The 21984-nt window shown below is 57.9% G+C and overlaps 2 protein-coding genes across 4 annotated transcripts in view; both read left to right on the top strand.

Annotated features, from left to right (window-relative positions):
* The first annotated feature begins 654 nt into the window (after nt 1-654).
* ODF3L2 (outer dense fiber of sperm tails 3 like 2) lies at nt 655-5579 on the top strand. Its single transcript, XM_042927373.1, has 3 exons — nt 655-736; nt 2568-2670; nt 4583-5579. Exons 2-3 carry the CDS (start codon nt 2646-2648, stop codon nt 5065-5067), a joined length of 510 nt encoding a protein of 169 aa, XP_042783307.1. The 5' UTR covers nt 655-736; nt 2568-2645; the 3' UTR covers nt 5068-5579.
* Nucleotides 5580-7730: 2151 nt separating this feature from the next.
* The window catches only part of SHC2 (SHC adaptor protein 2), a 28793-nt gene continuing 14539 nt past the window's right edge, over nt 7731-21984 (top strand). For all 3 annotated transcript variants that reach the window (XR_006199604.1, XM_042927700.1, XM_042927701.1), the window contains exons 1-2: nt 7731-8195; nt 21122-21192. Coding sequence is in view for 2 of the 3 variants with exons in the window: in XM_042927700.1 (XP_042783634.1) it covers nt 7731-8195; nt 21122-21192 (536 nt within the window). In the remaining variant the exon portion in view is untranslated. The remainder of the gene's footprint in view (nt 8196-21121; nt 21193-21984) is intronic.

Genomic DNA, 21984 nt, shown 5'->3' with positions numbered 1-21984 from the left:
ACAGTGTATCTCTGTCTGGGCCTCAGTTTCCCCACGTGACAGTGTATCTCTGTGTCTGGGCCTCAGTTTCCCCTACGTGACAGCGTATCCCCGTGTCTGGGCCTCAGTTTCCCCTACGTGACAGCGTATCCCCGTGTCTGGGCCTCAGTTTCCCCAACATGACAGCGTATCTCTGTCTGGGCCTCAGTTTCCCCTACGTGACAGTGTATCTCTGTCTGGGCCTCAGTTTCCCCAACATGACAGTGTATCTCCGTGTCTGGGCCTCCGTTTCCCCACGTGACAGCGTATCCCCGTGTCTGGGCCTCAGTTTCCCCTACGTGACAGCGTATCCCCGTGTCTGGGCCTCAGTTTCCCCTACGTGACAGCGTATCCCCGTGTCTGGGCCTCAGTTTCCCCGCGTGACAGCGTATCTCTGTCTGGGCCTGCAGCCCCTCCTACCTTTGACTCAGATGTGACTCACAATGCCCCCCCTCACTTTTCCCCCTCCAGTGGGGGCAGCCCCCCCACCTCCACGTGCCACGGAGGGTGGTTGGGAGCCCAGGCGGGGGCTCAGGGGCTGGGCCCCGGGTTCTCCCCCAGGTCTCAGGGTGTCCGGCCCCAGGCCCTCACCTGAGGGCTTTGGTCGCAGGCTCCGGACCGGGCCTGTACGTCCTGCCGTCCACCGTGGGCTACGTCAACCACGACTGCACCAGGGCGGTCGGTCCCGCCTACTCACTCTTCCGGAGGCCCCGCCCAGGTAAGGCCAGCGGGGGGTGCGGGTGGGGGCGGGGGCCTCCCAAGCCCCCTGTGTCCCCTCAGGCCCCACCCCCACCCCCCCCCGCCCCGAGGGAGGCAGGCAGCTCGCTGGGGGAGCCTGGAGAAGCTGCGTCCTCGTAGGCAGAAGACGGCAGGGTGTGGTGCTTAGGGCCCGAGTGTGTCTTTGGGCCGCTGCAGACCCCTGGACTTTGGACCAGTGTCCTAACCGCTCTGTGCCCTCGTCTCCTTCTCTGTGAGGAGTGGTGCCACGCTCCTCACAGAGCTGTCCTCGGGGTTAAACAAACATCCGTTACAAGTAGCTCGCACGGTCTGCGGCTCTGGACAGTGCTCCGTAGAAGTGGGTGCGGAGGGGTTTCTCTGTCGGCAAGACGAGGCCCCCCACAGGCAGCTGTGGAGAGGACAGGGTGACAATTCCTGCTGTTGGGCAGGCAGCGGGTCGTGGGGCTGGCCCCGTCAGCGGGGTCCTCGCCTCCGCGTGGTGCACCCTTCTCCCGGCTGGAATGACGGCGTCGGGATGTGAGTGAACGTCACGGGCATCGATGCTGTTAACGTGGGAGGCCCTGGCCCCAGCACGCTGTCCACGCCTATTAGCAGTGTCACCGTCACGTTCTAGCAAGACTGTGCCCTTCATATGAATGCCCACAAATTCCATCACCCCATTTTCTAGAGCTGCTCTGAGGTCCCAAGTGCACCTGGGTGGGGAGGGCCCTGAAGGAGGACTTTGACTCACCTGGACGAAGGCACGTGGGGAGGGGGCGGCTGACATCTTCAGAATCAGCAAAAACCCCAAACCAAACTGAAACCCAACTCAGGCAACTCCAGGGGGTCCCCAGGAAGGCAAAGGAGGGAATGAGCATCACATCTATCACCGGGAAGGGTTAAGAACTTCGCCTGTGGCCCAGGGCGACCTGGGTTCCCAGGTTCTGTCCTTGTCACAGGACACACACTCTGGGGCAGAGGGACAGATTGGGGAGTTGAGGGTGAGTGGTGGCCAGCGTAGACTTCGCTGATGCCAGGGAAGACTTCTTGGAGGAGGAGGCCTACGGTCTGGGCTTGCAGGAGGAGGAGTTCCATGGAGCCCCAGGAGACAAGAGGCCCAGGAAGGACAGCCCAAGCAGAGGCCTTGATGAGGGGAGGGACGCCCTTCCTTTGTCAGCAAAGGTGCTCCCTGCGTGTGTGTGCCGCATGCACACAGAGCCGCTAGCCAGCGAGTGTGTGCCCCACACGCCACACACCGATGCGTGTGCATTTATGCCCGAACGGCTTGGAAGCGGCAGTGACAGCACTGGCCCCGGTGACTGGCCCCAGCAGGGAAGTGCCCTGTGCCAGGCTGCCCTCCATGGACCCTCTCAGCTTTCAATCTCCTCACTCGCCCTGCCAGTGGGGAAACAGAGGCAGAGACAGGGAGATGGCCTGCCCACAGACAAAGCTCACGGAGGCCCTGCTGAGACCCCCGAGGTCCGACTCAAGGCCCCCTTAGGCATGCCCCATGACAAGCCCAAGCATGCAAAGGGCCCTCCTCAGAGCCTAGTTACTCTTACTGTGGCACAGTCCTGACCCACCCACCAGCTGGTTTCCTAGTCTGCGGCAGAAGAGAGGTCGAGGGGGGCACAGCTGTGATCACAAGGGCACTGATGTGCTTGTCAGACAAAGCCAAAGCAGGTACCCGGGGCCCCCAGGTCAGTGGTCTAAGGTCCCTGCTCTCCAAGATGGGGCCGGGGGTGGGGCCGACCAGGGGCACTGAGCGGGGTCGGTGGGGCCATCAGAGGTGCCATTAGGACCGGGGGCTCCTCTCCCCAGCGTCTCCACAGGACGTCAGCCCTGGGCCAGTCTACTTCTTGGACCCAAAAGTCACCCGGTTTGGCCGAAGCTGCACCCCTGCTTACTCCATGCAGGGCCGGGGCAAGTCTCGGGGTGAGTATCTGATCAATGCTTCCCCACAAGGACCCCGCCCATTCAGGCTCCCACCTCTGTCCTCTCCTTCTCCTCCCATCATCAGGTTCTTAGAATTTCAGTGTCTTTGGAATGACAAATCAAGGGACTCCGAAGAGGGGCTGGGGGCCCTGAGAGAACCTGAATGAGGAAGTGGGCCAGGGTGACAGTGACCCTGTGTACATATGGTGCCAAGAGGGCATCTGGGGCTCATCCGTGACATCAGGGGATGACAGGGCACAGTGGGGACTGTGGCAAATGTGGCAATTCCCTCCACAGACTCCAAAAAACTCACTTCCACCTTAAGTGCCGAATTTAATAACCTGATTCCAGTCTCCCATCCACCCTTTCCTCTTTTGACCTATCACCCATTTGCTCATCTACTCCCTGATCAATCAGTTCATCTATCCATCCATTCACCCATCTATCTACTCACCAACCTATCCATGAACCCACTGCTCATCATCCAGTCCATCTGTTGATCCACTGATCCATCCAACTGTCCATCCATCCACCCACCCACCTATCCATCCATCCATCCACCCACCCACCCAGCCACCTTTCCATCCATCCATCCATCCATCCAATTATCCTTCCGTCTGTCCATCCATCCATTCACCCACCAGCCACCCACCCTTCCTTCCATCCATCCGTCCATCCACCCATCCATCCATCCATCCATCCTTCCATCCATCCGTCCATCCACCCGTCCATCCAACCATCCATCCATCCATCCACCCACCCACCCACCTACCCTTCCTTCCATACATCCATCCACCCACCCTTCCTTCCATCCATCCAACCATCCTTCCATCCATCCATTCACCCACCGGACAGCCACCCTTCCTTCCATCCATCTGTCCGTCTGTCCATCCATCCATCCAACCATCCTTCCATCCACCCACCCACCCTTCCTTCCATCCATCCACCCATCCATCCATCCATCCATCCACCCACCAGCCACCCACCCTTCCTTCCATCCATCCGTCCATCCATCCACTCACCCACCAGACAGCCACCTTTCCTTCCATCCATCCATCCATCCATCCATCCATCCATCCATCCTTCTGTCCGTCTGTCCATCCATCCATCCAACCATCAGTCCATCCATCCATCCATCCATCCATCCATTCACCCACCAGCCACCCACCCTTCCTTCCATCCAACCATCCATCCACCCATCTGTCCATCCTTCCATCCATCCATCTACTGATCCATCCACCATGATCTTTCCATTCACAATCCATCAACCCATTTATCATCCACCCAATCATCTATCCATCTACCCACCCACAAATCAGCTCTTAATCCCTCTATCTATATATCCATGGATCCATTCATCTACTCATTCACTCCCCATTCAATCACTCACCTCCCATCCTTCTACTCACTCATCCAAACATGTATTAAGCTGAGGAGTTGAAGTAGATTTGACATGCCCTTGCTTTTTATGAGACCCCGGTCTGGTGATGGAGTTAGGCCTACATGGAGACCATCCCACCTCACTGTGCCCATGTCTGGAGGGGAAGACCCTGGAGGGCCCTTGGAAGGGCTGTGAGGGCCTGCCTAGGAGGAGGGAGTGGGGAAGGCTGCAGGAAGGAGGGGGCTGTGGGGCTGTCTGGAAGGGTGAGGAGCAGCCCCTGGGGGGTGGGAATGGGAAAACGGAAGGTATGCGGGGCAGAGGGTTGAGCATGGGCAAAGGCCTGGAGGCTTGAAAGACAACAGGTAGTGTGTGTGTGTTGGGGGGGGGGGGGAGGTCTGGGAAGCAGCAGAGACACTTTGGGGCTGCCTGACAAGTGCTGTGAGCTCCAGGATGTGTAGGGGCAGTGGGAGGCCATGCAAGGTCTTTGAGCAGGTGAGGACTCCTATCAACCCTCCTGCCCCATTCTCACAGGTCTGGAGGTGACACCAGGCCCAGGGGCCTACAGCCCAGAGAAGGTGGCCCCTGTGCGCCAGCGGACACCCCCAGCTTTCACCCTGGGCTCCCGCCTGCGCCCACAGCTCCAGGACACCTCCACCCCTGCTCCTAACGCCTATACCCTGCCCTCCCTCTGGGGTTCCCAGATATTCATTAAGCCCAGCAGCCCCAGCTACACAGTGGTGGGCCGCACGCCCCCCGCCCGTCCCCCTCAGGACCCTGCTGAGATCCCAGGCCCGGGCCAGTACGAGAGCCCCGACCCCAACACCTACCGTCAGCGCCAGCCCGCCTTCACCATGCTGGGCCGGCCCCGTGCCCCCCGGCCCCCAGAGGAGACTCCTGGCCCTGGCACCCACAGCCCTGAGCAGGTCACCATGACCAAAGCCCGGGCGCCAGCGTTCACCATGGGCATCCGTCACTCCAAACGCGCTCCCACCATGGTTGTGGACACCATGCCCTGACACCTTTGGGGTTAGGGTTCCCAGCTGCCCCGGGACCAACCCAGTTTACCTGTGTTGTCACACGGGGTGTGGGCAGGCCCCTCCTGGGCCTGGCTGTGGAGAAGACACATCTTGCCTTCCTTTTTTTGAACTCTGAGGTCCTTCTAGGTCCCCTGCTTCCTTTGGTCCCTGGGGGCTGTGACCCCGTGGCTCCGTGCAGGGCGAGCTTCCTTCCAGTGCCCCAGTTTCTTCCTCCCGGTCACAGCAGGTTAAGTCAGGCCACGCAGAGAAAGGGACGACTGCAGCCCTGCCCAGCGGCCGGCGGAGCTTTCTGTGTTCTGGAGCTCAGTGTCCACCCTGCTAGGGCCTGGGTCCCTGGCACAGTTCACGTTTCTGCTAAACTTGGGCTCTTCTCTGCTTCTCGCGGATGCACAGCCAGCTGCCTGCCCCTGGTCCCAGCCCCCAAATCAGGCTGGAAGCAGCCTGATCCCTCTCTCTCTAGCTGCTTGCCAATAAATCTCTGTGGCACCAGAGCTGTCAGAATCACACATGTGAGCTCATTTAACCCCCTGTCCATGTCAAAGCAAAGAGACTTAACTGTGCCCTTGAGATCCAGACCCCCAATTCTAAAGCCCCCGGGGCCTGGATGGAACCACAGGAGGGATCCAGGGCTGGGTAAGGCCAGAGGCAGACCCAGGGCTTTGAATGGGGGAAGTCAGGGAGGCTTCTTGGAAAAGAGGACATCGAAGGTGGGTTTTGAAAGATGTATAGGAGTTTAATATATTCTAATATCCATCATCAGTAGGTGCCTACCGTGTTTGAGATATTGATAAAGATCATCTAAGCTTCACAGCAATCGGGTGGCAGTTGATGTTCACTGAGAGAAAATGGGGCTTTGGAGAGATTGGACACTTGCCTGAGGACACACTATGAGCCCTCGTGTCCCCCTAATGCCAGGATCCGAATCCTGGCCATTGGGCTCTGTTCCTGCCATTCTTTGCTAGTGACAGGAAGGACACACAGGGGTGGTGTCATGTGACTGAGCCTCCCGTGTGAAAGCCCAGGCCTTATAAATCCTTGACCCAGAAAGACCCTAACCCAGGAGCCTGGGAGGGACAGACTGCCACCATGTCTCCCCAAGGAGGGGGCCCCAGGGCTGCACCTCAGGCTTGACCCAGAAGGGTCCTGACATGCATGACCTCTGCTCTGTCCCTTTCTCCCAGTCCAGGGATGCCAATCGTGAACACACACCCCTTTAACTGACTAAGTGGACACACACCAGGACCCCTAATACACACACACACACACACACACCCCTCAGGGGAACCCAGGTGCCTTCCTCACACGCATGTTCAAACTTGCACTCAATATACACTCCCACACAGTCCCACATGTATGCAGACAATAATAGACACAAACACGTCCAGAGGGGCTCCAGACCCAGACAAACGTCCCCCGCCCTCCCTCCCCCCCCACCCCCGTCCACCAGCAGACCCAGAGGCCACGCCCGCTCTATGGGGGCTCATCCGGACCCTGCACAAGAGCGTCCCAGCGTGAGACACACAGGCTTGGGGCAGCATCCCCGACCCCCACCCCAACGCCGGCCAATCGGCTGCGCGTCCCTCCTCCGCTTCGCCTCCTCCTCCACGAGCTCCGCGGCGACCGCCAGTCTGTGATCTCATTTCTCTGATTTATCGATCGGGCTCCAGACAGCCTCACCCCTCCTCCACCTGCGCGCGCGCCCCGGCCCCCTCCCATTGTTTCCCGGCAGTCAGCCCCACCCCAGCCGGGGGAGGGGAAGGAAGGTCTGTCAAGAGAGGCCAGGAGGCCTGGGGTGACCGTGGCATCCCTGATCCCCAGTACAGAAAGAATCACCCTTTCAGGTCTGGGTGGGGGACAGAGAGGTTGGGGACCGAAGGGCGGGCCCGCCTGCGAGGCTGAGGCCCACGAGTTCAGCTGGGTCGCTGCGGGACAGAGCTCCCCAGAAATGGAGGAGGAGCCCGTGACCCTCCAGCCCCGCGTCCCCGGCTTACAGCCTGGAAAGTGAAGCCCACGGGCAAGCGGCAGAAGGGGGGCCTCGGCTTCGTCCTGAGTCCCCCTCCCAGACCCAGCCGGCCCAATTCACACTTCCGACTACGAGCGGCCGCTGCGTGCCCCTCTCTGGGTCTCAGCTTCCCCATCAAGACACAGGGCAGGGCGTGATTTTCAAGTACTTTGCAGCTGGAACAGCGGTTGGGGTTAGGGTTTGGGGCTCTCTCCTCGGACCGCGTCCCCAACCCTCTGCAGGCCTCAGTTTTCCCATCGGTCAAAACCGGGAGAAGACAAGTGATTTCCAAGTCTCTCCCACCTCGGTCCTTCTAGGAATTTGGACAACGGGTGGAGGGGCCACGCTGGGGTCGCTGTCCGGGTCTTGGGTTGGAAACATCGCTCCCTCGCTGGTTGGCGGATCCCAGGCAGGGTCCGTGCCCTCTGTGGGCCTCAGTTTCCCCAGCCTCCCCGCAGGCGCCGGGACGCCCAGGGCCCGGGTCCCAGGGGCGCAGCCCCCCGCGGCTGCGCGCTGGGCCGGGCGGATGACATCACCGGGCCGGGGGGCGGGGAGGGAGCGGGAGGGAGCGGGACGGAGGGGAGGGCCTCCTCCGCGCCAGGCGCAGCGCCCGGTCGGGCTCGGTCGGGCGACCGCGGCCATGACGCAGGGTCCGGGCGGGCGCACGCCCCCCGCGCCCCCCGCGCCCCCGGAGCCCGAGGCGCCCACCACCTTCTGCGCGCTGCTGCCGCGCATGCCGCAGTGGAAGTTCGCTGCCCCCGCGGGCTTCCTGGGCCGGGGCCCCGCGGCAGCGCGGGCGGCCGGGGGCGCGGGGGCCGCCGACTCCCAGCCCGAGCCGGCCGGCCCGGCCAGCGTCCCTGCGCTGGCGGCCGCGGTCCTGGGCGCCTGCGAGCCGCGCTGCGCCGCGCCCTGTCCGCTGCCAGCGCTCAGCCGCTGCCGGGCCGCCGGGGGCAGGGGCCCGCGGGGCGCGCGGGGGGCGGCCGGGCCCGCGGACGCCAGCGCCGACGAGTGGATCCGCAAAGGCAGCTTCATCCACAAGCCGGCGCACGGCTGGCTGCACCCAGACGCCAGGGTCCTGGGGCCCGGGGTCTCCTACATCGTGCGGGTGAGTGCGCCGGCCGGGATCCCGCGGACCACACCTCCCCCGGACCCCAGCTGGGGGCGCCCCTCCCCCACTTCCCACTCTTGGACCCTCGGACCCCTCTGCCCCCTCGTCCCTCCTCTCCCTGCCACCCCGGACCCCCACCTCCGGCCGGCTCTGCGCCGGCCGCCCCCAACCGGGAGGCTCCGGGCTCGGTGTTCCCACGGCGTCACGTGGGGAGGGGCGGGGCGAGGGAGGCAGGTGGGTGGGGGACACGCATGCGCAGGGTGAACGCGCTCCCGCTCCGTTGGCGCCCGCGGGCGTAGGGTGAACGCGCTCCCTTTGGCGCCGGGAGGGGGGGTGGGGTCTGCGGAGGGCGGTCGCGGGTGGTCGCGTCCTACCGCCGGAGCCGGTTCAAAGCTCTTTCTCGGACGGCGGAATCGGAACCTGCAGAGACCTTGGCCCAGGTGGGGGGCCCGGGGAAGGGGTATCCGGACCCGGCCGCGCCCAGCCAGACCGCAGTGGGACTAGGGGACTCGCGCTGCGGTGTAAAGAGAGGGGCCCTCTTTTATCCCGGTGCTTTACTGGGAACCTTGCAAACGCACGGAACAGCCCCTGTGTACCTGCACCTACGACGGTCAACATTTTCGCCTTCTCCACTCAAAATACCTATCCTGGCGTGTGGTTTTCCATGAAGCAGAAGGAAGTAAGCGGCCGAGTGTGACGCTTGCTGTGAGATGTCCCGCACGCGTCTCCCTAGATAGCCGTCCTCCTGCACACGCACAGCTCATTGTTACGTCTGGGAAATTACCAGAGATCCCTAAGTGTCATCAAACTGGTAGTCATTCACACCCCGTCAGTTGGCCTTTGGGGACCAGGAGCCTGGAAGTTAATGTGATTGCATTTGGTTATCTGTCCATTCCCTTTACAACCGTGTCCAGCACCTCTCCCAGGACTGGGCTGAGTAGTGTCTCCCGCTAAATTCATGTCCGTGGGGACCCGCGAATGCAGCCTTATTTAGGAATAGGGTCTTTGTAGAAGCAATCACGTTAAGATGAGGTCATCCTGGAGGGTGGCCCTAATGTGATGGTTGGTGTGTTTATGAGAAGAGGGCATAAGGACACAGACGCACAGGGAGAAGCCACGGAGGACAGAGGCAGAGGCTGGGGTGATGCAGCCACAGTCCTGGGGGCACGAAGGGTTGCCGCTCGCCACCACCGGGAGCTGGAGGAGGCAGGAAGGACCCTCCCCTGGAGCCCGCAGACGGAGTGCGGCCCTGCCTCCACCTTGTTTTCTGACTTCTGGGCCTCCAGAACTGGGAGCATGTATGTTTCTGTTGTCGTAAGCCGGCCAGTTTGCGGTACTTCGTCAGGGCCGGCCCCAGCAGAGGACTGTGCCCCTGATAGGGTGGACGTTCTGGATGTCCCAGACACTCCCTCCACGCGGGGTCCCGGTGTGCTACATCACATCCCAGGGGGGCCTGTTAGATGTGTAGAGCCTCAGGCCCAACGTGGAGTTGTTGAGGCTGTAGACCGCCCCACACTCTGGATCTGTCTCTTTTCTCACGGCGTCTTTTAACTGGGTTCTTTGCCCTTTCCCTTCCTGAGTCCTGGCAGTGGGTCCACAGGCTTGACCCGATTCAGAAGTGGCTTTGTAGCAAGAGTGTCTCGTGGGTAGCGCTGCGGACTTGACAGGGGAGCTGTGTCTGCCCACTGGCTGTGAGGGCAGGCGTGTAGGATGTTCAGAGTTCAGATGCTTGCGTTGTGGGGTGCGGGGTGTTGGGTTCTTCCAATGATCATGACATTTTTGTCAATGCAGCAGGTATTTAATGCATGCCCACCCTGCCAGGCACGGACACTCTGGTCGGAAATGGGGAAGATCTGGTGCCTGCCCTTACAGGGCTTAGATTCTAGAGGGAGACACTGACAGTAACTAACCAAGAGAACACATAAATGGAAGGTGCAGGCAGGTGCTAAATTACGATGCAGGAATGACAGTACCAGAGAGACACTGGGTGGTCACCTCAGCAGGGGCGTTAAGGAGAAGGCATCTCTCGGCAGATGACGTTTAAACTGAGACCTGAAGCTGTGAGGCCCCAGACACAAAATGACTTGGGAAAGAGAGTTCCAGGCAGGGGCAAAGCAAGTGCAAAGGCCCGGTGGCAGGGAATGAGTTTGGCATGTTTGGGTAACAGCAGGAGACCTACATGGAGCTTAGAGAAGGAGAGATAAGAGATTTGCTGGCAAGTTTGGCTGTAGATGGTTTTAAGCATGGGTCGCGGGGTGGAGTTGGGGGTTTGAAAGGGTCTTTCTGGTGGCGCTATGGAAACGGGGTGGGGGTGGGGGCTGGAAGGGCGGCAGAGAGACCCAGGAGGGGGTGAGGGGAGAAGACCTGGACCCGGGCAACGTGAGGGTGGAGAGAGGTGGGGACAGGGTCTGTGTTGGAGATGCAGCCCAGAGGGGTCTCCGACTGACAGATGAAGGGCCCTGACCCTGGCCGGTCGGAGGGCCCCGTGGGGTCCGGAACAGCCTCGGCCCCCCGCTGTGTTTGCCTGGGAGCCTCTCTCCGCGCGCGCGCCTACGTCACAGAGCCAAGTGGCGCCTTTTGGTTTACAGAGCGGCATGAGGTTAGGGCAGGGGGCAGGCATCTCTCAGGTCACACCGGGATTGGCTGGTCTGAGCAGGACTCTTTCACACTAGGACCCTGGGACTGCAGAAGAGGATGTATGGTTCCCATTTTGTGAGTTGGGAAACTGAGGCACAGCGCGGCAGAGCGTGTCCACAGTTGCGGAGTGAAAATCCAGTACCAGACCTGGAACTAAGGTCCCTCCCACAGAGCCTGAACTCACCCGTCTGTCAAATACGAGGGCAGGTGACAGATTGACAACCCCAGAGACATCCCGTCCCGGGACCTACAGATGTGTCCCCTCACACAGCAGAGGGGACCTTGTCCAGGCCCCTGAGGCAGGGTGACCCTGGGGGCCCCGGGGGCCCGGCGTCCTCACGAGAGGGAGGCAGAGAGCCGGGCGGACCCCGCGCTGCTGGCCGTGAGGATGAGGAGGGGCCGCGGGCCCAGGATGCGGCGCCTCTGGCAGCCGGAAAAGGGGGACGCGGGGCTCCCTGGGGCCCCGGGAGAACCGGCCCTGCCCACGCCCGGGTGTTAGCCAGGAGGCCCGGGTCCGACCCTGACTCCAGAACTATAAGGGAATAAGTTTATGTTAAATTTGTAGTCTTTTATCGTAGCGGCAAGAAGAAGCTAGTATGTCAGTCGGCTCACCTCCCCGATGTCAGAACCGTCACAAAAGCCTGGAAAGATCCCTGTTTGAGATGAGAAGGCCCGGCCCCGGAGAGCAGAGATGGGAACGTGGCATCTGAGTCCTAGGTGCACCGTGTTCAGTGCCGTGTGCAGATCAGGGGGGATTATCCTCGCAACTCTGAGGTTTCCCACCCATTTTATACATCAGGAAGCGGAGGCACGGCGAAGTCCAGGAACCTGCCAGGAGCGCTGTCCTGGTGAGGGTCCTGGCAGCTGCGATGCCTTCAGCCGTATCGCACATCCTGCCTCAGGGCTTAGAGGTAAAAGGTGTCGATTGTCGTATGTGAGAAGAGACCCCGGGTGGACGGCGCTGTGCTTACCTCAGCAGCTCGGTGACCTCATCATGGATTCAAGCCCTTCTCTTGTGTTGGGGTGAATGGTGTCCCCGTGTTCAGGTCAACCTGGAACCTCAGAACATGGTCTAATTTGGAAGTAGCGTCTTTGCAGATGTATGACCCGAGGATGAGGCCGTGCCGGAGGAGGGTGGGCCCTGAATCGGCGACCGGTGTCCTTGTGAGCCGCGTGAGGGCCGGAGAAGGAGGCCACACGAGGGAGGCGGAGATTGGAGTGACCTGGCTACACCAGGGGCTGGACAGCAGCGAGGACCCTCCCCGGAGCCCCCAGAGGGAAGCACTCCGCACCACTTGGATGTCAGGCCTCTGGTCTCCGGACTCTGAGGGCACGTGCTTCTGTTCTTGCGAGCTGCCCAGTCTGCGGTGCCCTGTTACGGCCTCCCCAGGAGACGAATACACCACCCTTGACGTGACTTCCCTCTCGGATTAGTTCCTTTCCTGGCTGCAAAGCAGTGGCTGTGGCTCCACTTGTCCCGTCAGCCTGCAGAAAAGACCCTCTTCCCGCGGGGCCTTTCTTGAATAAGGGGACCATTCCCAGAAATCCCTAGCCAGCTTCCCCTCATGGCTCTTTGGCCAGACTTGTGTCCTGTGACTTTCCCTAAACCGAGGTCATCGCTGCCCAAAGAACTTTCTGAGATGATGGAATGTTCTAGATCTGTGCTGTCCAGTATGGTAGCTCCACGTGACCCTGAGCCATTGAAATGTGGCCGGTGTGACTAACAAACTAAATCTTAATTTTACTTAACTTTAAATTCAACTGGTCCCACGAGGCACGTGCTTACTGTGCTGGGTGGCTCGTCTAGTTTCCTTTGGTCTTTGGACCTTGTCTGAAGAGGTAGATATCTGAGCAGAAGTGAACCTGCGATGTGGACAAGCCAGAATTTGCACCAAGCTGCGGGGGCTGCTAATCTTGTTTTCCTCCCACTCCTACAATTTTGACACTTCTGACTTCTCCATTCACTAGAATTTCCCTGATGAGACCTTTCTGCTTTTTGAGGTGCCCTCGCTCGTGTCCTTTCAGGAGCTCTTCCTGAATGAAGGTTTTTACAGCGTGTGCCCGACTCTGCTCGAGGTGCTGTGGGGCACAGAAAGACAGTGACCCTGCCCAGGCAGACTGACTCTGGGTGTGGAAGGGAGCTCAAGCCTGGACACATGTCAGTGAAATGACTAGGACTCCGTGTCGCCCAGTCTCCCCTGAAGTGTGGTTCTCATATCTTGGCAATACGCAAGGAACTATGGGAGGCTGACTGAGTAGAGATGTCCTTTAGCCGCAAATGTAGCTTATTCCTTGAAGGAAAGGGGTAGAGTGTCTCCAGGGTGGACTAACTCAGTGGCTTGACAACATCCCTAAAGACCTAGGTCTTTCCATCTTTTTGCACTGCCATCTTCAGCATGCTGGCTTAGCTGCCCTCGTGGTCACAAAACGGTAGCCACAGCACCAGGCGTCACACGTGGATGCAGTCACATGTACTGGAAGAAAAGACCATTTCTTCCTTAGTTCTCTTTTTCAGAAACTCTCCACCATTCTTCCCCACCCCCTCCCTCATTTCCCCCAAATGGCAAAATCCATTCACAGTAAGGGAAATCGGATTACCAAAGTGGCTTAAACCAATTATGAGCAGTGTGAGGTGCCTAGACATCTGGGAACTTCTTGGGCTCCACCCCAGAGCTGGAAACTCTGCGAGTGGGCCCAGCAATCGACGTTTCCAGGTGATTCCAACATCCGTTAATGTTTGGGAACCACCAGTTTAAGACAATTGCTTGCCATCCTGTTGGATTAACCACGACTTACTAATACCTGGTATTTTGAAACCCTCCGCCCTGAAATGAACTTGAGATACATATAACACCTACCCGCACATTCATTTCCCCTTAAAATTCATGTGATTTAATAAAGCAACAGTGGAAAGAGAAGCTCAAGGACAGCGCTTGATGGTGGCCTAGGGGGTGTTTCAGGATGTAAACACGCAGACTTCGTCCTGTAGGAGCAGAGTGACGGGAACAGGATCCAGTGCCTTTTGAGACCCACCATGCACGTGGCAGCCACAGACACCGTTGGAGGTGCTGTATGCAACTTGATGTTCCAAAGTAGGGGGCACCTCTTGGTAAAGTCTGAGCTACACAGAATAAGTAACGTGTCGATACGTGTGATGGTTTTGTTAATTCCGTGGCTATCAAAACCATACTGAAAAGTGAAACGTGGAATCACCACGCGACCCAGCAATCCCCCTCCTGGGAGTGCACCTCAAACAATTCAAACCAGGGACTCAAGCGGGGATTCGCCGCCCCGTGTTCACAGCAGCACACTCCACAACAGCCAAAGACAAAAAAAAAGTGGACACACCGCAAGTGTCCATCGGTGGATGAAGGGTGAACACGATGTGGCCCGTCCACACCCCGGAGGGTGACCCAGCCCCAGGAAGGAAGGACGTCCTGCCACCTGCCACCACGTGGACGGACCTGGAGGTCACTGTGTGCAGTGACGGGAGCCAGACGCAGAAGGACACGTCCCGCGTGACCCCACGCACAGGGGGTCCCCAGAGGAGGGACAGAGAGTAGACGCTGGGAGCCAGGGGTGCGGCGGGGGGCTGGGAGTCAGTGCTTCACGGGACAGGGTCTCAGTCTGGGGAGACGGAAAGTTCTGGGGACGGGGGGCAGGGGCGGCTGCGCGACAGTGTGAGTGCGCTCGATGCTGTTGGGCTGCGCGCTTAGAGTCGGTTACTTGGTGGAGCATGCGACTCTTGATCTTGGGGCTGTGAGATCGAGCCCCACGTTGGGTGTGGAGATCACTTAAAAATAAAATCTTTAAAGAAAAAGAGATGGTTAGGGTGGCAAATCTTACGTGTTTTCTACCACAGGAAGTGAACAGAAGTTGCCTCCCATGGCTTGGGTTGTGATTGAGACGAGTTAAGATTGGAGGCACGGTGGTCACACAGGGTTTCCCACGTACACGAGAGCCTGCAGGCCATTCTGAAGTCCCTGGGGACCTAGGGCGGTTGGCATCAATGGGAGACTTCCCGTGTTAGGAGCAGGGCGCCCCCGCTTTCTGAAGAGCTCACACTGGTCGTCTTGCCGGCCGTCCCTGGGTCTGTGTCTGACTGGTGTTTGCTCACGATTGGGCTCAGGTTGTGCGTTCTGGGCGAGCAGCACAGAGCTGTGTGTTCCCCACTGAGCAAAGCAGGAGGCAGGGACGGGTGCCAGTCCCGATACCGGTTCTGGAAACTTGGATCGCTTGGTGTACTGGTAAGAATGGCGTTCCCCCAAATTCGTGGCTGCCAGAGCCTTAGAATGTGACTTTCTTTGGAAATAGGGTCTTTGCAGACGTAATCTAGTTTAGATGACAGGATGCCGTACATCTACACGACCGGTGTCCTAAAAGGAGAGAAGTTGGACACAGACACACATGTGACGACAGGGGCAGAGACTGGAGTGTGCCTGGCAGCCGAGGACATCCGGCCACCCCCGTCAGAAGCTGGAGGACGCAAAGCGTCAGCTTCCCTGGAGCCCTTGGCTGCCGTGTGGCCCTGCCCACACTTTGGGTTTGGATGTTTGGCCTCCAGAACTGAGAGAGAATAAATTCCTGTTCTAAGCTGTCCGGATTGTGGTGCTTTGTTACGGTGGCCCCAGGACACTGACACACCGTCACACTGGTGAATTTATTTCCTTTGTAATTAGTAAGTGTCTGCGGGGATGTAGTGTGTGTGTGTGTGTGTGTGTGTGTGTGTGTGTGTAATCCGACCTTTAAAACTGAAGGATGACAAGCATAAAGCGTGTGAGGGCGTGTCAAGCTCATCGTGTCTGCTTGGGCACCTGTAGTGCCCCCGCGTCCCCCCAGGGGCCTGCAGCCTCCCCACCCCCACCAGCAGAGTTTGGTTTGGTCTGTTCTAGAACCTTTCTGGGGAGGGGGATTGAGAGGCTGTGCAAACATCCTGGTTCCCAACACGCTCCCACTGATTCGTCTTAGCAGAAATGGACAGCTCTTGCCTGGATGGATGCTTCCCTTTCCGGTAATGATGTTTACTTCAGTGGCCGTTAGGAAAACACTGTTACGCATCAAACCGGAGTCTGATGGTGGCAACAGACAGTCTCCTCTCTTCCTCATATAAGCTAAAAAAAAAACCCCAAAAAACAACATATAATTCAGTACCATAACATGTGCCCGCTTAAATTGTACAGTTCAGATCTTTAGTACATTTATACAGTTGTGAAACCCTCACCATGATCTAATCCCAGAACATTCCTCACCCTGAAAGGAAGCCCTGTCCCCATTAGCATTCACCCTCACTCCCCTTCCCCTCCCCCGGCCCCCACGAGCCCCCTCCTGTCCGTGGATGAGCCTGTTCTGCACGTTTCACACACGCGGACTCACACCCCGCGTGGCCTCCCGTGTCGGGTTCCCTCCCTGAGCGTCGCGTGTTCGGGGTCCGTCCGCGGGGCGGCGGGGGTGGGAACCCCGCTCCTGCTCGCGGCCGAGGGACGTGCGCGTGCTCGGGGGACGCGCCGTGTCGATTTGTTCATCCATTGATGAAGGTTTGAGTCATTTCCTGCCATTTCCTTGAAAAATGAACCCAGTTATGTTTATAATTGGAATTTATTTAAAATGAAATGTTAAGTGAACGATAGTATGTGCCGTGTGGCACGACTTGAGGAGGTAGATGAGGGCGGTGGGAGCTTGGCCCCGTCCCCTTCTGGGCCTCGGTTCCCCGACTGGTAAATCACCCCTTCCCTGTGGCGTCCTGGGGTGGGCTCTGGGCTGCCCTGGTTTTGCACGTGCACAGGAGCAGGTGGGACGCAGGGCCATTCAGGGGTGTCCTGACCTTCCGTGTTAGTGTCCTGGGGCGGCTGCAACACATTAGCACAAACGAGGCAGCTTAAAACACAAGGGTGTTCTCTCCTGGTCCCGGGGCTCGGGGTCTGAGACCCAGCCGGGGCAGGCTGGTTGCTTCTGAGGCCCGGAGGGAAGCACCTGTCCCGGCTCTCCCGGATTCTGGAGGTGCCGGCCTCTCGAATTCTCCACACTCCACCTCCAGCCTCACACCCCTCCCTCTGCCTGTGTCTTACTGGGACACTTGTCTTGGATTTGGGGCCCATCCCATCCACAGGCTCGGGGTGGTGAGCACGTGTGTCCACCTTCAGGGGGGCAGCCTCCAACACACCACGGCTGTCGTTGGGTGAGTTTGTGCTTCTAGGACAGAGGTCACACTCACTGGCAGACCCAGGGCTGAATTTGACCTCGGATCTTCTCCCACTGCCTTGTCTTTATGTTTGTTTTAATGTGTATTTATTTTTTGAGAGAAGGGGACACAGGACGAGTGGGGCAGGGGCAGAGAGAGAGGGAGACACAGAATCTGAAGCAGGCTCCAGGCTCTGAGCTGTGAGCACGGGCCTGACACAGACCTCGAACTCACGACCTGTAAGATCATGACCTGGGCCGAAGTCAGAGGCTTAGCCCCCCAGGCACCCCTGAGTTTTTACTTTTAAAGAGAAGGCAGTGGGAAGGGGCACCTGGGGGTTCAGTCGGTTAAGTGTCCGACTTCAGCTCAGCTTGCCATCTCCCGGTCCGTGAGTTTGAGCCCCGCGTCGGGCTCTGTGCTCACAGCTCACAGCCTGGCGCCTGCTCTGGCTCCAAAGTCCTGGATTTCTTGTCTCTTTAAAGAAGACTCGGGTGTCTGGCAGCACTGGGCCCTCTGGCTATGGAATATGCAGTTTACCCCAGTCCCCACTCCTTCCTGTTGTGCAGCGGGGAGACTCCAGAGCCTAAGGGCATGGGTTCAAACCCCGCATCTGCACCTACCAGCTTATGACTTTTACTGAGCCTCATTGGGCCTCTGTTTCCTGAGAGTGGCCACTCCACCTAACAGTGGTCATTCCAGCACGGGGACGTGAGTGCTGTCATTAAGAGAAGTAATGTGTGCAGCACGCTTGTGTGATAAGTGGGTTGTGATCCATCAGTGTGGGGGGGCTCCCCTCTCTGCTGGCCTCGCCCGCCTGGCCCTGTAGGGATCTGTCCCAGGGCGGCCCCTTTGTATCCCCTCTTGTGTGAGCTCCCTCTTCCCTTCATCTAAGGAAGGGCCGGGGGCACACTGGAGGACTTCAGCCTCACAGCTAGGGAGGGCTGGCATTAGTTAGGTGAGTCTAGGGAATTAGGTGGTATGGGAATCAGAACCCGGGCCTAGAACGCCGAAACCCACCCAAGCTGTCCTCTCAGTGTGCAGATCTCCTCCTCGGAGCAGTGACCACGGCAAATTCCCTTTGAGGTCCCCTGTGTCTGACACATGCCTGGCATATAGGCCGTGCCCATCCACCTGTCCATCTGTCCATCTGTCCATCGGTCTACCTGTTCATCCATCCATCATCCAGCCAGCCAGCCAGCCGGCCGGCCGGCCATCTTCCCTTCCACCCATCCATTATCCATTTGTTCACTCATCCATCCATCTGTCCATCCATCACCCTTTCATGCATCCATCCACCATCCATCCATCACCCATCCATCCATCCATCCATCCATCCATCCACCCAAGAGAAGGTGAAACAGATCTGTTCACTTCCCTACTTAAAACTCTCCCATGCCTCCCCTGCTTGCCCAGCATGAAACCCAGACCTTCAGCATAGCCCCAGGGCTCTGCAGCCTTCTTGCCTAGATCCTGCTATCCTTCTTAGCTCTTTGTGCTCTGCTCTAGCTGCACTGGAGTGAGCCTGCAGCCTCTTCAAACTTGTTCTCACGTGTGGGCCTTGTAGTGGCCATTCCCTTTGCCTGGGTCTTTGCTTGCCTCGCCCCTTGTCTTCCGGTCACTACCTCAGGTGGCAGTCGCTGTGTCGCGAATCATCCCACAGTCTAATGCAGGACAACAAACGTTATTTTTTTGTGGCTTTGTGGGTCAGCTTGAGCCGATCTCTTCATTCTCGTGGCAGTTGGCCAGTGTCAGCTGGGATGATAGCGATGGGGACGTGTCTGTTCTCACAGAGCAGGCTGGCCTAGCAGGGTCTCAGGGACCTGGGACTAGTGAGGGGACAAGCTCCAGGGCACAAGGGCCTTTTAGGCCTTGGCTGCGTCACCTTTCCTGACATGCCATTCGTGACATGTGTCATCTTTCCTGACATACAAGGGCCTGGATAGGGGGAGGGATAGAGGGAGGGATGGGGGTGGGTAGGGACGGGGAGGGGAGGAGGGAATGGGGTGAGGGACGGCTTGTGAGCATAGTTTCAGTCTGCCAACAGCCTGTGGTTTCTCCCCTGGAAACAACCACTTTACCATGCTAGAATCTGCTAGAATTACTCATCTACTCGCACTGTGTATACTCGCATGTGTGCACATCTTCCCCCTTGACCCCTTGTCCGAGGGAATCGTGACTCACCATGACCTCTGTTCTGCACCTTGTTCCTGCTGATTAATAATATACCTTGGAGATAATTTCATGTAAATAAACAATTCTTGTCTCTTTTACAAATGCATACTCTTCCATTTCAAGAATGATTTGTTTAGATTTAGCAAGCATACAGGGCGCCCAGTTAAATTTAAAGTTCCAACGAATACCAATAATTTTTGGCATAAGTATGTCCCATGCACTATTTGGGGGCATACTTACACTAAGAAATATTCATTGTTTAGTGGTAATTCCAGTTGGCCTGCAGTCATGTATTGGATCGCACAAGCCCAGATGTGTTGTTTTAGGGTGTCTCTTATTTCTTGCTAATTTGTTCAGTTCTACAGGTCCCAGCAGCAAGGGAGTGCCTGTGCAAAAGCTCTCCCTGAGGGGAGACTGAGGCAGGAGACACAGAAGAGGGCCAGGTGTAGGGAGCCAGCCCCTGGTGCCAGCACCAGGGGGGGCCCAAGGGCAAAGGGAGTGGGTAAGCGCGGATCCATCGGGGCACCAAGCACCTGTCCACCTGTCTCCCTGTAGTCCTGTGCTCGGAGCCCCGTGGAGCGGGCAGAGCATGGGCCACCCCACATAGTGACTTGTAAACACACTGGCAGTCCCTGGGCTGATGTATCTGTGGGCTAAAGTCCTAAAAATGGAGTTTCAAGGTCAAAATGTATGGGCATCTATGATTTTTAAAAAATTGAGGTAAAATTGACAAAATTAACATTTTATTTAAACAATTTTTAATGTTTATTTCTGAGAGGGAGAGTACAAGTGGGGGAGGGGCAGAGAGAGAGGAAGACACAGAATCTGAAGCAGGCTCCGGACTCTGAGAGCTGTCAGCACAGAGGCCGTCATGGGGCTCGAACTCACAAACCGCGAGATCATGGCCTGAGCTGAAGTCGGACGCTTAACTGACTGAGCCACCCAGGCACCCCAACCATTAACCATTTTAAAGTGTACAAAGTTTAATAGTATTTAGTACATTCGCAAGGTTGTGCAACCATCACCATTATCTGGTTCCAGGACATTCCATCACCCTAGAAGAAACCTGTCCTCATTAGCCATCATCCCCTCCCCTCCCCTAACTGCTGGCACCTGCCAACCCTCTCTGTGTCTGTGGATTTACTTGTCTGGACGTTGCACAGACAGGGAATCACAGGACAGGTGCTGCTGCCACGTGGCCCTCAAGATGCTGTGCCAGATGCCCCCCAGCACACAGGCACTGGCTGGAAAGAGGCTTGTGGCCCTAGTCTGGTCCCCGCTCCCCCTCCCTTGGCTGTGGTCGAAGCAGTCTGGGAGCTCTGCTGACTGTTTCTACCTCCTCTGTCCCTCTGCATTGTCTCTTGGAGGTTCTGAACTACCTTTCCGTGGACATGGTGGCCTAGGCAGGAGTTAGCAAACTTTCCCTGGAAAGGGCCAGACAGTCAATGCGCTGGGTTTCACAGGCCAGATGGTTTCCTCCCAGTCTGCTTGCAGGCCCTGTGCCGGGTTCTGGGGCTACAGTAGTGACAGGAGCATCACCATCCTGGTCTTCCTGGGCTCACACTCTAATGGAACAGGAAGGGAGAACAAGCAGCTGATGGTTAAGGCAAAGCGAGACTGAGCCTGGAGAGTCAACCAGCTTCCGTGGAACAACTTGCTTAGCATCAGGGAAGGGGGTTCTCTCTGAGGAGGTGACACTGAGCCTGGAGACGGGGAAGGAACCAGTGCACACGAAGATGGGGAAAGGGAGCAGCAGGGGCACAGCAGGTGCAAAGGCCCTGAGGCAGCAAAGCTGGACATTGCTGAGGACGGGGCTGGAGACGAGGGTGAAGAGCTCGCTGCAGGAAGGGCTTGGATTCACTTGTCACCTGACCCAGGCTCTGCTGGGCTCGTGCTTAGGGCCTGCCTGCTAATTGCTTCTTCTCTCTTCTCTTAGTACATGGGCTGCATCGAAGTCCTCCGCTCCATGCGCTCTCTGGATTTTAACACTCGCACCCAGGTGACCAGGTGAGCCTTTGAGACCGGCTGCTGTGGGGCCAGGGCCTCGGGGCAGCTGAGGGAGGGCTGATGTGAGGCTTTGGAGAGGTGGCAGTAGCCGCTCAGACAGTCTGCGCAGCAACATTCCCTCCTGCCTCACAGCTTGGAGAACAGTGTGGCGGGACTGAGAATGGCCTTGTGGCGGGGCATAAGCTGAGTTCCAGCTCTGTCCTGCCGTCCAGTTGTCTCTGCTCCCCAGACCCCGGATTCTAATAGAAATGACACCTGGCGCCTTGCCGTGTGCGAATTCCACAGGTGTGCTGGACCCGCGGGTGCTGGCTGGTGTCCGGCTAGGACTCAGGTCAGGCCTGGAAGGGGCTACGAGCTGGTTCTGGGTGGCACCTCTGTTGTCCCTGCTTTTTTTGGTGCAAAGCACATCGATCTCGTGATGCTCTGAGCTGCCAGGAATGAGTCATGAAGAAGCTTAGGGATCCACGTCCATTTTGTTTTTTGATGTTTTATTTATTTATTTATTTATTTATTTATTTATTTATTTATTTATTTATGTATTTATTTTGAGAGAGAGACAGAGCGTGAGCGGGGGAGGGGCAGGGCTGCCAGCTGTCAGCACAGAGCCCCACGTGGGGCTCGAACGCATGGACCCCAGCGAGATCATGACCTGCGCCCAGCCACCCAGGCGTCCCAGGATCGAGGTCTTTTTGCATGTGAAAACAGGCCATTCACTGTAGGCATAAAAACACTCTACTGAGTTGTAATTCACACATCAGACAATTCACGCACTTAAAGTCCACAACTCGATGT

The sequence above is a fragment of the Panthera leo genome, chromosome A2 (assembly GCF_018350215.1).
Source record: "Panthera leo isolate Ple1 chromosome A2, P.leo_Ple1_pat1.1, whole genome shotgun sequence".
Classification (NCBI taxonomy): Eukaryota; Metazoa; Chordata; class Mammalia; order Carnivora; family Felidae; genus Panthera; species Panthera leo.
Note: the sequence above shows the minus strand (reverse complement) of the source record. Positions and strands in the feature narration are given on the sequence as shown.

Coding starts and splice junctions, on each gene's coding strand:
- ODF3L2 (XM_042927373.1), top strand. CDS start 2,646: ATGCAGGGCCGGGGCAAGTCTCGGG. Junction 2,671..4,582: donor GGGCCGGGGCAAGTCTCGGG/GTGAGTATCTGA, acceptor CCATTCTCACAG/GTCTGGAGGTGACACCAGGC.